The sequence below is a fragment of the Papio anubis genome, chromosome 18 (genome assembly GCF_008728515.1).
Source record: "Papio anubis isolate 15944 chromosome 18, Panubis1.0, whole genome shotgun sequence".
In the NCBI taxonomy this organism is placed as follows: Eukaryota; Metazoa; Chordata; class Mammalia; order Primates; family Cercopithecidae; genus Papio; species Papio anubis.
This window is the reverse complement of record NC_044993.1, coordinates 41670544-41683529: the sequence shown is the minus strand read 5'-3', so window position 1 is coordinate 41683529 and position 12986 is coordinate 41670544. Positions and strand designations below refer to the sequence as shown.

Here is a 12986-nt window from a genome sequence, read left to right as displayed (position 1 = left end):
AACATGGAAGATTTTTGAAGTTTATGAACCAATGATTTGACTCCTAAAACTCTACCCGAAAATACTCTCAAACATGTGTACAAAGATACATGTAGAAGGATGTACACGGAAGTATTTTTTTTTTTGTAAAAGTGAAAAATAAGAAACAATTGTTCATCCTGGAGAAATAAATTCTGGTATATTCAGATATTGGAATGCTATACCAATGAGAATTAAATAAAGTTATAAAGCTGGGTGGAGTGGCTTACGCCTGTAATTCCAGCACTTTCGGAGGCCGAGGTGGGCAGATTACAAGGTCAGGAGTTCGAAACCAGTCTGGCCAACATGGTGAAACCCTGTTTCTACTACAAATACAAAAATCAGCCAGGTATGGTGGCGTGTGCCTGTAGTCCCAGCTACTCCGGAGGCTGAGGCAGGAGAATTGCTTGAACCTGGGAAGTAGAGGCTGCAGTGAGCTGAGACTGTACCGCTGCACTCCAGCCTGGGCTGGAGTGAGACTCTGTCTCAAAATATATACATATATATCTTTATATAATATATATTTATATATATATATAAAGTTACAAGTATCAACATGGAAGATCTCAAAAAACATAATGTTGAGGGGAGAAAAGGAAACTACCAAAGGGCACAGAAAGTAAAAAATAAATTCCATAAAATTCTATAAAGATAAAAAATATGCAAAAGGAATTTCTTCTTGTCTAGAGATTCATGCATATGCTGTGAAAGTATGAAGACATGCATGGAAACAATAAGCAATAAAGTCAGGAGAGCAGAAAGGAGGAACTGCAACAGAATTGGAGAGTGGAATCAATGTTTTATTGTTTAATCTGGGCGGTAGATACATGGGTTTTATTAATTATTTTCTAAACCTTGTTTAGGTTTTAAATATTTTATACCAAAAAAAAATAGTAAAGCAAAAATAAGGAGCGAGAGAAAAAGAAACAGAAGAAGAAGGGGGAGAGAAAATAATAAGGCACTGTGGCCAATGCCATATGTGAAAATACTCAAGGGAAAATGACCCAGGAGAAGCAGCACCAGAAGCAGTCATTGCACCGCGCTCATCGTCGGTAAGAAAACACACTGAGGTGGCTCTCAATCTAAGAACGGGAGACTTGCGGGATTCTTTTCTGACAGATTGGCTTCTTTTTCTTTTCTTTTCTTTTTTATTGATTGATTGATTTTCTTTGAGACAGGGTCTTGTTCTGTTGCCCAGGCTGGAGTGCAGTGGCACTATCACAGCTCACTGCAGCCTTGACCTCCAGGGCTCTATCCTCCCGCCTTGGCCTCTCCAGTAGCTGGGACCACAGATGCACCACAACACCCGGCTAATTTTTTAAATTTTTATAGAGATGGGAGGTCTCTCTAAGTTGCCCAGGCTGGTCTTGAACTCCTGGCCTCAAGCAGTCCTCCTGCCTTGGCCTTCCAAAGTGCTGGGATTACAGGCCTCCCAAAGTGCTGGGATTACAGGCATGAACCATCGTGCCGGGCCTGTTTTCATTTTTTATAACTTGAAAAGCAGGGGTCTACTCATAAAATTTTGAAGATAAAGGAGACCATAAAATTTGTTCTTAATTTTTACCAGCACAAAAATCTTCTACCAGTCTGTTTGCTCTGTGTGGAAAGCGAGGAAATCCAAGTTTTTTACAGCCCTCCCCAAATATGGAGTCTAGCCTGAGATGAGGACAGGTGCTGGGAGGCTGTCACTGAATCACACTCTGAAATGGCAGAGGCTTGAGGATCTACGTTATCCATCAATCACAGTCAGAGCCCTGGAGGGGTTCTCACCTGCAGCTGGTGGGTCACCAGGATGACCGTCTTCCCCCTAAGTGTCTTCTTAATGCACTCCTCAAAAATGTGCTTCCCCACATGGGCGTCCACAGCAGACAGGGGGTCATCCAGCAGGTAGAGTTGACGGTCGGAGTAGACAGCGCGGGCCAGGCTGATCCTCTGTTTCTGCCCCCCAGAGAGGTTGAGGCCCCGCTCCCCGATCTGCAGACAGGCAGTAAAAGGCACCATGTCCAGAGAGCAAGCACAGCCAGGTGCGCTCAAATGGGTGCGCAGATGTAGCAGACAGAACTCCCTCAGTACAGACCAAGATATGCACACACTCCAGGATACCTGATAATTTGGCATTCCGGACTTAAAAATACATAATGTAGGCCGGGCGCGGTGGCTCAAGCCTGTAATCCCAGCACTTTGGGAGGCCGAGACGGGCGGATCACAAGGTCAGGAGATCGAGACCATCCTGGCTAACACGGTGAAACCCCGTCTCTACTAAAAACACAAAAAATTAGCCGGGCGAGGTGGCGGCGCCTGTGGTCCCAGCTACTCGGGAGGCTGAGGCAGGAGAATAGCGGGAACCCGGGAGGCGGAGCTTGCAGTGAGCTGAGATCTGGCCACTGCACTCCAGCCTGGGCGACAGAGCGAGACTCCGTCTCAAAAAAAAATACATAATGTATCTCACTCTTATGTGGGAGCTTAAAAGCTGATCTCGTGGAGGTAGAGAGTAGAATGATGGACACCAGAGGCTGGAAAGGATTTTTGGGGGTAGGGAAGAGGGGTGAGAATGAAGAGAGGTTGGCTGATGGACACAAACTTCAAGTTAGATAGAAGGAATAAGTTCTAATGTTTGATAGCAGAATAGGGTGACTATAGCCAACAACAAGGTATTGTATATTTCAGCAGAGCTAGTAGACAGGAGTCGAAAAGTTCTCAGCACAATAGAAGTGATAAATACTCAAGGTGCTGGGTACCCTAAATGCCCTGACCTGATCATTACATATTCTACAGATATAACAAAATAGCACAGGTACCCAAAAAACATGTACAAATATTATGCATCGATAAAAATATTTTTCAAAATGTGGTTAGTAGGAGATGAATAAATTGCTTCTCAATTAATTAAAAATCTTGTAACTCTCCATGTATCCCCTGAATCTAAATTTAAAGATACATAACTTTTAAAAACTTGTAACTCTTACTTAGATACAATTTTTCTAAACCTATCAACTTCTAGGAGGCAAACATTAAACTATTAAAAATTCAGATAATAAAATAAATCACTCATTCCCAAGTAAGAGCACTGTCTCACATATTATTCTGGTTTTATGTATTTGGTTTTTTGAGGCAGGGTCTCCTCTGTTGCCCAGGCTGGAGTGCAGTGGCACCAGCAATCATGGCTTACTGCGACCTCCGCCTCTCAGTCTCAAGCGATCCTCCCATCTCAGCCTCCTGAGTAGCTGGGACTACAGGTGGTGCCACCACACTCAGCTAATGTTTTTAAACTTTTCTTTTTTTTTTTTTTTTTTTAGAGATGAGGTCTCACTATATTGCCTAGGTTGGTCTCAAACTCCTGGGCTCAAGCAATTCTCCCACCTTAGCCTTCCAAGGTGCTGAGGTTACACTGGACCTGGCCTTATTCAGGTTTTTAATCTCCATTGACAGCACCTGTCAACTTGTGGGACCATTGGCCTGGATTAGGGGTGTCATCAAAGACTATTTGCACTGTGTGCACCCACTCAGCAGACCAGAGCTGGAATGGCTGCAAGGAGCTTTACTGACGCTGGAAGGACCATCTCACAGGGCACCTGCTGTGATAGGAGTTGAGGGTGAAAACCAAGTTACTGAACATGTTTTGCAGATTAGCGCTCCAGGCAGCCGCCAGCTGGCCCATCCCTCCTTCAGGCTCTGAGGAAGTGGGAGCTGGAGTGTAAGTCCTAGTTCCTGTTCTATCCTGACTGCTTGAAGTCTCTGTAGAGAAGAATCAGAGTTGAAATGGTGGCAGAGAAACCTCCTGTCCCTGCCGTGCTTCCAGGTCACCACTGTGTGACCTTGGACAACTTGCTTGATCTGGCCAAAGCCCAGTTTCCTCATTCACTCATTTACTTATACATCAAACACTATTCAATGCCTACTGTGCTCTTACAATAGTAGTTATCACTTACTGTAGGCCGGGCACTAGTCAAAGCACTTTGTATTAACTCATGTAAACCTCAAAGCAATCCGATCAGGTCAGTACTCTTATTTATGCCATTTTACAGATGAGATCTTGTTCTTCCTATTGAAGAAACAACCTTGAATATGATCATTGAGCTCTCTGCCATCAAAGATTTATAGTCCCAGCTTTAAAAGAAGAAGAATAGGCCAAGCGCAGTAGTTCATGCCTATAATCCCAGCACTTTGGGAGGCCGAGCTGGGTGGATCACATGAGGTCAGGAGTTTGAGACTAGCTTGGCTAACATGGCGAAACACTGTCTCTACTAAAAATGCAAAAGTTAGCCGGGCCTGGAGGCACATGACTGTAATCCCAGCTACTCAGGAGGCTGAGGTAGGAGAATCTCTTGAATCTGGGAGGTGGAGGTTGCAGTGAGTTGAGATCACCCCACTGCACTCCTGTCTGGGTGACAGAGAGAGAACGAGATTCCCCTTCAAAAAAAGAAGAAGGAAGAAGAGGAAGGGGAAGAAGAAGGAAAAGGGGAAGAAGAAGAAGAAGAAGAAGAAGAAGAAGAAGAAGAAGAAGAAGAAGAAGAAGAAGAAGAAGAAGAAGAAGAAGAAGAAGAGGAAGAAGAGGAAGAGGAAGAGGAAGAGGGAGGAGGAGGAAGGAGAAGAAGGAGGAGGAAGGAGAAGAAGGAGGAAGAAGAAGGAGGAAGAAGGAGGAAGGAAGGAGAAGGAGGAGGAGGAGGAGGAGGAGGAGAAGGAGAAGAAGGAGAAGGAGAAGGAGAAGGAGGAGAAGGAGAAGGAGAAGGAGGAGAAGGAGAAGGAGGAGAAGGAGAAGGAGGAGGAAGGAGAAGGAGGAGAAGGAGAAGAAGGAGGAAGAAGGAAAGGAGAAGAAGAAGGAGAAGGGAGGAAGAGGAGAAGGAGAAGGAGGAGGAGAGGAGGGGGAGAGGAGAGGGAGGGAGGAGGGAGGGGAGAGGGAGAGGGAGAGGGAGAGGAGGAGAGAGGAGAGAGGAGAGGGAGGGAGAGGAGGAGGAAGGAAGAAGGAGAAGGAGGAAGGAGGAGGAGGAGGAGGAGGAGGAAGAAAAGGAAAAGAAGGAGAAGGAGAAGGCAGGAGGAGGAGGAGGAGGAGGAAGGAAGAAGGAGAAGAAGGAGAAGAAGGGAGGAGAAGAAGGAGGAAGAAGGAAGAAAGAAGAAGAAGAAGAAGAAGAAGAAGAAGAAGGAGAGGAGGAGGGAGGAGGAGGAGGGAGGAGGAGGAGGAGGAGGAGGGAGTGGAGGGTGGAGGCCGGGTGGTGGCCAAGCCTGTAATCCCAGCACTTTGGGAGGCCGAGACGGGCGGATCACGAGGTCAGGCGACGGTGACCATCCTGGCTAACATGATGAAACCCCGGCCTCTACTAAAAGATACAAAAAACTAGGCCGGTGTGGTGGCGGCCTGCAGTCCCAGCCATCTCGGAGGCTGAGGCAGGAGAATGGCTGCAACCCGAGGCGGAGCTTGCAGTGAGCCGCAGATCGGGCCACTGCAATCCAGCCCAGATAGAGACCCGCCTCAAAAAAAAAAAAAAAAAAAAAAAGAAGAAGAAGAAGAAGAATTATTATTTAAAAACTACCCTTCTGAGATTATTGAGATTATTGTGACTCTCACCAAAGACACTATATTCAAGTCACTAGAATAGCACCTTGCATGTAGTAAGTGTTCAACAGACTGAGCTATTATTAGACTATTAAAATCAAGAAGGCAATGCCACTTTTATCGTGGGTGAAGGTCGTATGTGTATTAAGGTGACTGCAGATGTGAAAGACTGTGAATTATCAGGGAAGTGTTACAGCCAGAAATTGCCCCTGCGGGTCATGGCTGATGTTGCACTGGCTGGAGTGGGGCAAGGGTGATGGGGGTGGGGTTCTCATCTTCAGAGGGTCTCCGCTCTTGCTTCAGAAGAAGGAACTTGAGGTCAGCTCTCCACCTCTGTGGGGTAAGGTACCCCCTTTCCTTTCCAGGTGCCTCTATAAGCTGAGCCCCAACCTCCCTCAGTGAGGGAAGCTTTGCTTCTCCTGCACCTGCTGCAGGAAAAACTCCAGCTGCTTTGGGAGGAAGAGCTGGGATCCTTCCCTTCCCTGCCTGGGGAGGCAGCGTGAACATAAGAGCACCAACGTTACACAGAGCAAGCAGGCTTGCCTCCCTCTTACCTCTGTCATGTCTCCAAAGGGCAGAAGTTCCAGGTCCCGATTCAGGGAGCAGCAGTGGAGCACCTGGAGGTATCTGCGAAGGACAGGGAGCCGTAAGGCACAGGGGACCAGCCTTCCTGCCCATCACCCTTTCCAGTGTCAAAAGGAGTAGTCTTGATTTTCATGCTAAGAAATTTAGACTTGATCTTGTGTTTAATGGTATACCACCGAAGGCTTTTTTCATTTCCTTCCCTCTTTCATTTCTTTTAAATTAATACACACTCTTAGTAAATATTTGACCGGAACAAAAAGACGCAATGAAAAGCAGTTCTCTTTCCCATCTTTGACCTTCATTTGCTTTTCTCAAAAGCAGCCACTATTGGCTGGGTGTGGTGGCTCACACCTGTAATCCCAGCACATTGGGAGGCCGAGGAGGGCGGATCACCTGAAGTCAGGAGTTCGAAACCAGCTTGGCCAACATGACAAAACCCCATCTCTACTAAAAATACAAAAATTAGCTGGGTGTGGTGGTGCGTGCCTATAGTCCCAGCTACTCGAAAGGCAGAGGCAGGAGAATCGCTTGAACTGGGGAGGTGGAGGCTGTAGTAAGCCAAGATCATGTCATTGTACTCCAGCCTGGGAGAAAAAAAAAAAAAAAAGCACCCACTATTACAGTGTCTTATGTATTTATTCAGAAGTAATCTATTCATATATGGATGTGTACTGCATGGTACTGCAGGTATAGGTTATTATTGCTTTAATGGCACTGTAGTATTCCATTATATGGTTGCACCATAAATTATCTAACCAGAGCCCTAGTGATGGAGATTGGAATTGTTTCTACTCTTTTGCTCCTGTGAGCAGTGCAGTGTGAACATCTTTGTATATGGGTCTTTGCTTCATGGGTGAAAATATCTGCACATTAAATACCTAACAGTGGATTTGCTGAGTCAAAGGGTTGGTGCGTTTTTATTTTAACAGATATTTCAAAACTTCTGTATGGGTTCTATCAGTCTCGCAGAAGACCATAAAGAAGAGCAACGACAGGACGAGAGCCCGGACTTAGGCTGATTGCCCTGGAGACAATCTTACGCGGGGTGGAACAGAGCAGGAGATTAGAGACAGGGACCCAAGGGCAGGGGCAGTGGGAACTGTTCAAACAAGAGATCACAGGCTGAACGAACTAGAAGCAGAGATGGAGAAGACAGAAATACAAGAGATATGTAGGAGACAGGCTTATTCACAATTGGTGACCAATTAGATGTGGAAGCACTCAGAGGAGGAGACATCTGGCTTCCCCGGGTGCAAGGTTTGGGTGATGCCATTAAACTGAGTTGCACAATTTGGGAAAAGAAGCCAGGTGTATGGGGCTGAGTAGGCAGGGTGCTCATGAGTTGGCACTGGACATGATTGTGAGGTGTACACAGGACAACTAGACAGAGACAGCCAGTTCCTACACCTCCATATCTATGTTGTTGCTGGGGGCCAATTGCAAAACCAAGCAAACAGTCACAGGTCAGAGTCCACCATAGTTGGAAGCGTAGCTGTAGCATTCAGAGCAGTTTTCCTGGACCCTTCACTGAACAGGCTTCACTCATGACATCCAATCTCATGTCTCGGGCAGGTGAACCCGATAATTCTAGGGCAGGGAGAGGCCACAGAGGGAAAGGAGGGATATGGACAAGACTTGGGAGATCCACGGGGCCATAGATTCAAACCGGTTTCCGCTATGTCACAGAACCTCATTGCTCCCATTTGTTTTCCTTTTCACTTAGAGGCCAAGATTTAACGAATACAAAGGAAGTTCTACTGTAGCAATTTTGGAGGGGGGAGAATATATTGACTATTTTGAGCCAATACAGCATAATAGTTAAGCATGAAGTTTCTGAAAGCAACTGGGTTCAAATCCTGGCTCTATCACATCCCACCACCTGGGTGACTTTGGGCAAATTATTTAACCTCTTGGGGCCTCAGCTGATTCATCTGGAAAATTGATATGATGGTATTTCTTTCACAATGAGGGGTGAATATGATAATGAGTGAAAGTGGAGCACACAAGTGTTAGCAGTTGTCAGGTTACCGTTCAAAGCTGGAAGTGCCCCCAGACCAGCCACATGCCCTGTGCTCTCCCCTTCCCCTCCAGGAGCTTACCGGGCCTTGTCATATGGATCTCCCATGAGGATGTTCTCCCTGATGCTCCCGCTGATGATCCAGGCCTGCTGGGGGACATAGGCCAGGCTTCCCTGCACCCCTACTGAGCCCTCAAGCAAGTTCATCTGCGGCAGAATGAGTCCAGCCTTAGGACCAAGTGGGCAAAGAGACAGAGCCTGCCTGGCTCAGCAGGCACAGTGCCCACGGCCCCATTGCCCTCCAGGACCTTGGGGGCTCTCCTAGGTAAAAGGGACTTTTAATGTGGCCCTGCCAGGCCCACCAGCGAGTTGCAGGGACCGGCCATGAGAACATGTGGAAGCAGCTGGAGATAAGCCCAGCCAGGTCCTGCTTAGACTGAATCCAAGGTCTGCACTAAAGACACCCCAAACGTTTTTTCCTCTTATTTGTCCCAGCGCCATTCCCTGGTAGCCAGTGCCTCCATGGTCTTCACCGTGCACACCAAAATTTCCAGGCTATCTCTGAGCATGCCTGGGTATTATGGAATTATTATTGTTAGGTAGGATAATGTTATCATGGTTAGGTAGAAAAACGTTCTTACTTTTGGACATCATGATGAAGTATTTAGAAGGGAAAGTGTTATAACCTGTGTAATTTAAAGCATTCTACAAAATATATGTCTGTATAGTAAGGTGAATATGCAAAAACTATCAACAGCTGCATCTAGATGGTGGTATATGGATTCCTGCTGTCGTGTTCTTCCAGCTTTTCTGCATAAGTTCAAAACAACACGTTAAAAACAAATAGAGATAGACACTCATCCCCAGCACCCTGACATGGGACCTCATCATTCTTAATCCTTTCTCTTTTATACCCTGACATGTTTACTTCTAGTTTGGAGCCAGACTTTAACAAATAAGAACTTTAAAATGGCATCTCTGTGTCTTCCTTTATTAGAAGGAAAGTGACAGGCTTATTTGCATAGGAAACTGACAAACCACTGGGCGCGTAGGGAGGTGGCCTTGCCTGGATGCTGCCGGGTGATGCTCCTGTGATGTAGAACAGAGCTCTGACCTCAGGTGGACCTGGGACTCAGCCCTGGCTCACCCCTTACCTGCTGCATGACCTTGGATGAGTCACCTCTCAGAATCTCACATACTCATCTGTAAATGGGTCATCATGAGTGTGCCTTTGTCATGGGAGGTTACCAGCGTTAAAGGGGAAAATGGAAAGCTCTTTGCACAGGACTTGGCATGTAAGTACTGAAGCTAGTTTTACTGTTTTTTTTTAATGGAGTCTTTCTTCCTTGCAGTTGCGAAGAAACTGGGGAAAGGCCATCCCATATGCAGCACGTGGCTGATGCATTAAGAGAGAGTTGGCTTTGGTAACATAACCGCATTCCAAGGAAGGGATGAGTTTGGCAATGTTCATTTGGGAGAAGGAGCTGAGGGAAAAGCCGAAGAAAGGAAGGAAAACTTCTCCCAGTGATAGGGGAACAAGGGACAATGGGCAGAAGAAGAAGGGGGAAGAGATGGCAGCCCAGGAGGGGGTGAGGTTGGGGCTCTGTGGGGAAGGGCTGGTGTAAGACTCCTGCGGGAAGGTGAACAAAAATGCGTAGCAGGTGGCATGGGTGCTTTTAGTGTTCATTATAAGGTGTGCAGTGTGACCCCAAAGGATCTGGGGAATGGGCTTGGGGTTTTTTCAAACTGGAGAAATGGCCGGGCATGGTGGCTTACATCTATAATCCCAGCATTTTGGAAGGCCGAGGCGGGTGGATCACTTGAGGCCAGGAGTTCAAGACCAGCCCGGTCAACGTGGTGAAACCCGTCTCTACCAAAAAATACAAAAATTAGCTCGGTTTGCTGGCGCATGCCTGTAGTCCCAGCTACTCAGGAGGCTGAGGCATGAGAAACTCTTCAACCCTGGAGGCAGAGGTCGCAGTGAGCCGAGATCACGCCATTGCACTCCCAACTGGATGACAAAGCAAGACTCTGTGTGAAAAAAATGAAGAAAGAAAGAAAGACGGAAAGGAAGGGAATAGAAAACGGAAAGAAAAGAAAGAAAAAAGAAACTGGAGAAAGGGTGTGTGAACCACATGTCCACATGGCAGCAGACCTCAAACTTGTCCACAGGGGATGGAATGAGGGGTTCAAATCTCAAGGGCAAGTGCACCTAGCAGGCATATGTACCCCACTGCCGGAGTACGAGTAAGACTGCCCCATCCCATCCAGCAGGCCTCCTCTCCCCAGCCTTCCTTCCTTCTTTCTCCCTGTTTCTCCCCCAACATTTCTCTTCCGATCCCGTCCTAAAAGGCACAAACATCCCACTCTCAATGTTCTGAGTTTGGCTTTATAAAATGATTTTATGGTCTTTCTTTAAAGGAACCATTGCAACAGGGTATTGCAGTGTGGAAGAGAGATTGGACTCAATTCCCTGTTAAATAATTTGTATGATCATATTAACTTTGAGTTAATATCCTGTATCCTCACAGAGCACAGGTGAGGACAGATCTCCAGGTGATGTAAGAGGCAGCCCGCACCAGAGGTGCTGCCACAAGGTGAAGAGAAAGGCCCACCTTGATCACACACCTCCCACACAGTGCAAGCACAACCATTTTTGATTTATAAAAACCCCACTTGCTCAGACCCCTGTGAGGAAGAAAGCAGTGGGGGACCCTGCCTGGGGCACTGGAGCTTGGGAGCGCCTGGACTGCTTGCGGACAGGCACGCATGTGGCCACAGATCACTTACCTCCCCAAGGATGGCTGACAACAGGCTGCTCTTACCACTCCCCGTGTGGCCGCAGACCCCTAACATCATCCCCTGCAAGCCAAGGAGGACACACAAGTGTTGGGACAGCACAGCCCTGGCATATCCACCTGCTCAGGGCGGCTCAACTGTTTAGAACCCAAAACAATACACAGAAAACAAAACAACCACACAGAGCCCAAGACTCCTCAGACAAGCAAAGCTCAAGAGGAGCTTTGCGTTCAGTCCCTGGAGGCAGGAGGGGTGGCCCGAGAGGAAGCAGATCACAAGGAAAAGGCAGAGGGGAATTCAGGGGTAGGTGGCAAGAACCCTGAATTCCAGATTGGTGTCTATTCTATGCAGCAATCCTGGGAAAGCCACTTAGCTTCTCTGGGCCTCAGTTTCTCCATCTGTGAAATGGGAATAAACAAGCCAGTCTCACAGAATTTCATGCATGCATGCATGCATTTACTCAAACATTCATTCATCCATCAAATAGTGATCTGAGTTTCCTCTATGGACCCAGTAATGAAGAGAAGACCTCACATTGAGCTTAGAACGTAAGCTGAGGGGATGGGAAGACAGACAGACTACATAAATAAATAAATAAATAACAGATAGAGATAAGTGATATGAGTAAAATGAAGTCGGCTCTTACGACAGACAGAGAGTTGGGGTTGAGTCAATTTTAGACGAGTCAGCCAGGGAAGGCTTCTACAGAGCAGGCATCATTGCTGCCCCAGAGCTGTGAGAACTCTAGTGGGGAAGAGGTCAGAGGTACAGGTACCGATTTGGAGGAACCCGGGCTCTAAGGGCAGTGAAAAGTCACTGAAGGGTTTAAGGAGAGTGACTTGAATTGGTTTACATTTCAGAAAGATCCTTCTGTCATAGTATAATACAGTAGTCCCCAACCTTTTTGGCACCCGGGACCAGTTTCATGGAAGACAATTTTTCCACAAACTGAGGGTTGGTGGAGGATTGATTTCAGGATGAAACTGTTCCACCTCAGATCATCAGGCAAGATTCTCATAAGGAGCAATCTGGATTCCTCGCATGCATACTTCACAATAAGGTTCGCGCTGCTATGAGAATCTAATGCTGCCGCTGATCTGACACAAGGTGGAGCTCAGGCGGTGATGCTCACTGGCCTGCCGCTCACCTCCTGCTGTGCGGCCTGGTTTCTAACAGGCTGTGGACCAGTGCAGGTCTACCACCCAGGTGTCGGGAACCCCTGGTATAATGGATTTTGGAGGCTCAGAGAGACAGAGAGTGGGAGTGGGGTGAGAGACACAAACTACCTATTGGGTACAATGCACACTATCGGGTCACAGGTGCACTAAAATCTCAACTTCACCACTATACAACTCCTCCGTCTAACCAAGACCCACTTGTACCCCAAAAGCTATTGAAATAAAAAATACATATTAATTATTTAAAAAAGGAAAATCCCTCTGTCTGCTGCATGGTAAAAGGCTCATAAGAAGACAAAAGTGGGAGCAGAGAGGGGGATAAGGAGGTTCTGGGAGCGGCATGACAGTGGCAGGGATAGGGCAGTGGAGGGGCTATGGTGAGGGTGGCAGGTTCGGGGCAAATGTGGAAGTCAAGCTGATGGCCTTGCTGGTGGATTGGATTCGAGGGAGGGAAGGAAAGGAATCAAGTGTGACTTCCAGGTCCTTGACCACTGGAAGGATGATGGTGCCATCTCCCAGGAGAAGGAAGATTTAGGGAACTCATTAAAGGGGGTGAATATCAAAACCTTATTTCATTTTAAATGCTTGATAGACACTTAAGAGAGATATTATATATGCAATCGAGTCTGGAGTCCAGAAGAGACTTCAAAGTTAGAGATCATAGCACAGAGATAGAATTTAAAACCATAGGGCTAGAGATGATCACCAAGGAAAGAAGTATAAATAGATAACAGACAGTAGATATTAGATATTAACACCTATTACTATTAGGTATGATCTAGTTTTTAGACATTTATCACTATATATGAATATCAATATCTATATCTAGTCTATGTCA

At 46.7% G+C, this 12986-nt stretch overlaps 1 protein-coding gene across 1 annotated transcript in view; it reads right to left on the bottom strand.

The window, feature by feature from the left end:
- The window catches only part of ABCC11 (ATP binding cassette subfamily C member 11), a 66791-nt gene that overhangs the window by 30915 nt on the left and 22890 nt on the right, over window positions 1-12986 (bottom strand). Inside the window, exons 11-14 of the mRNA XM_021931930.2 lie at window positions 10962-11033; window positions 8254-8378; window positions 6124-6196; window positions 1789-1992 (exon numbers count right to left, since the gene is read on the bottom strand). Of these exons, the coding sequence (XP_021787622.2) occupies window positions 1789-1992; window positions 6124-6196; window positions 8254-8378; window positions 10962-11033 (474 nt within the window). The remainder of the gene's footprint in view (window positions 1-1788; window positions 1993-6123; window positions 6197-8253; window positions 8379-10961; window positions 11034-12986) is intronic.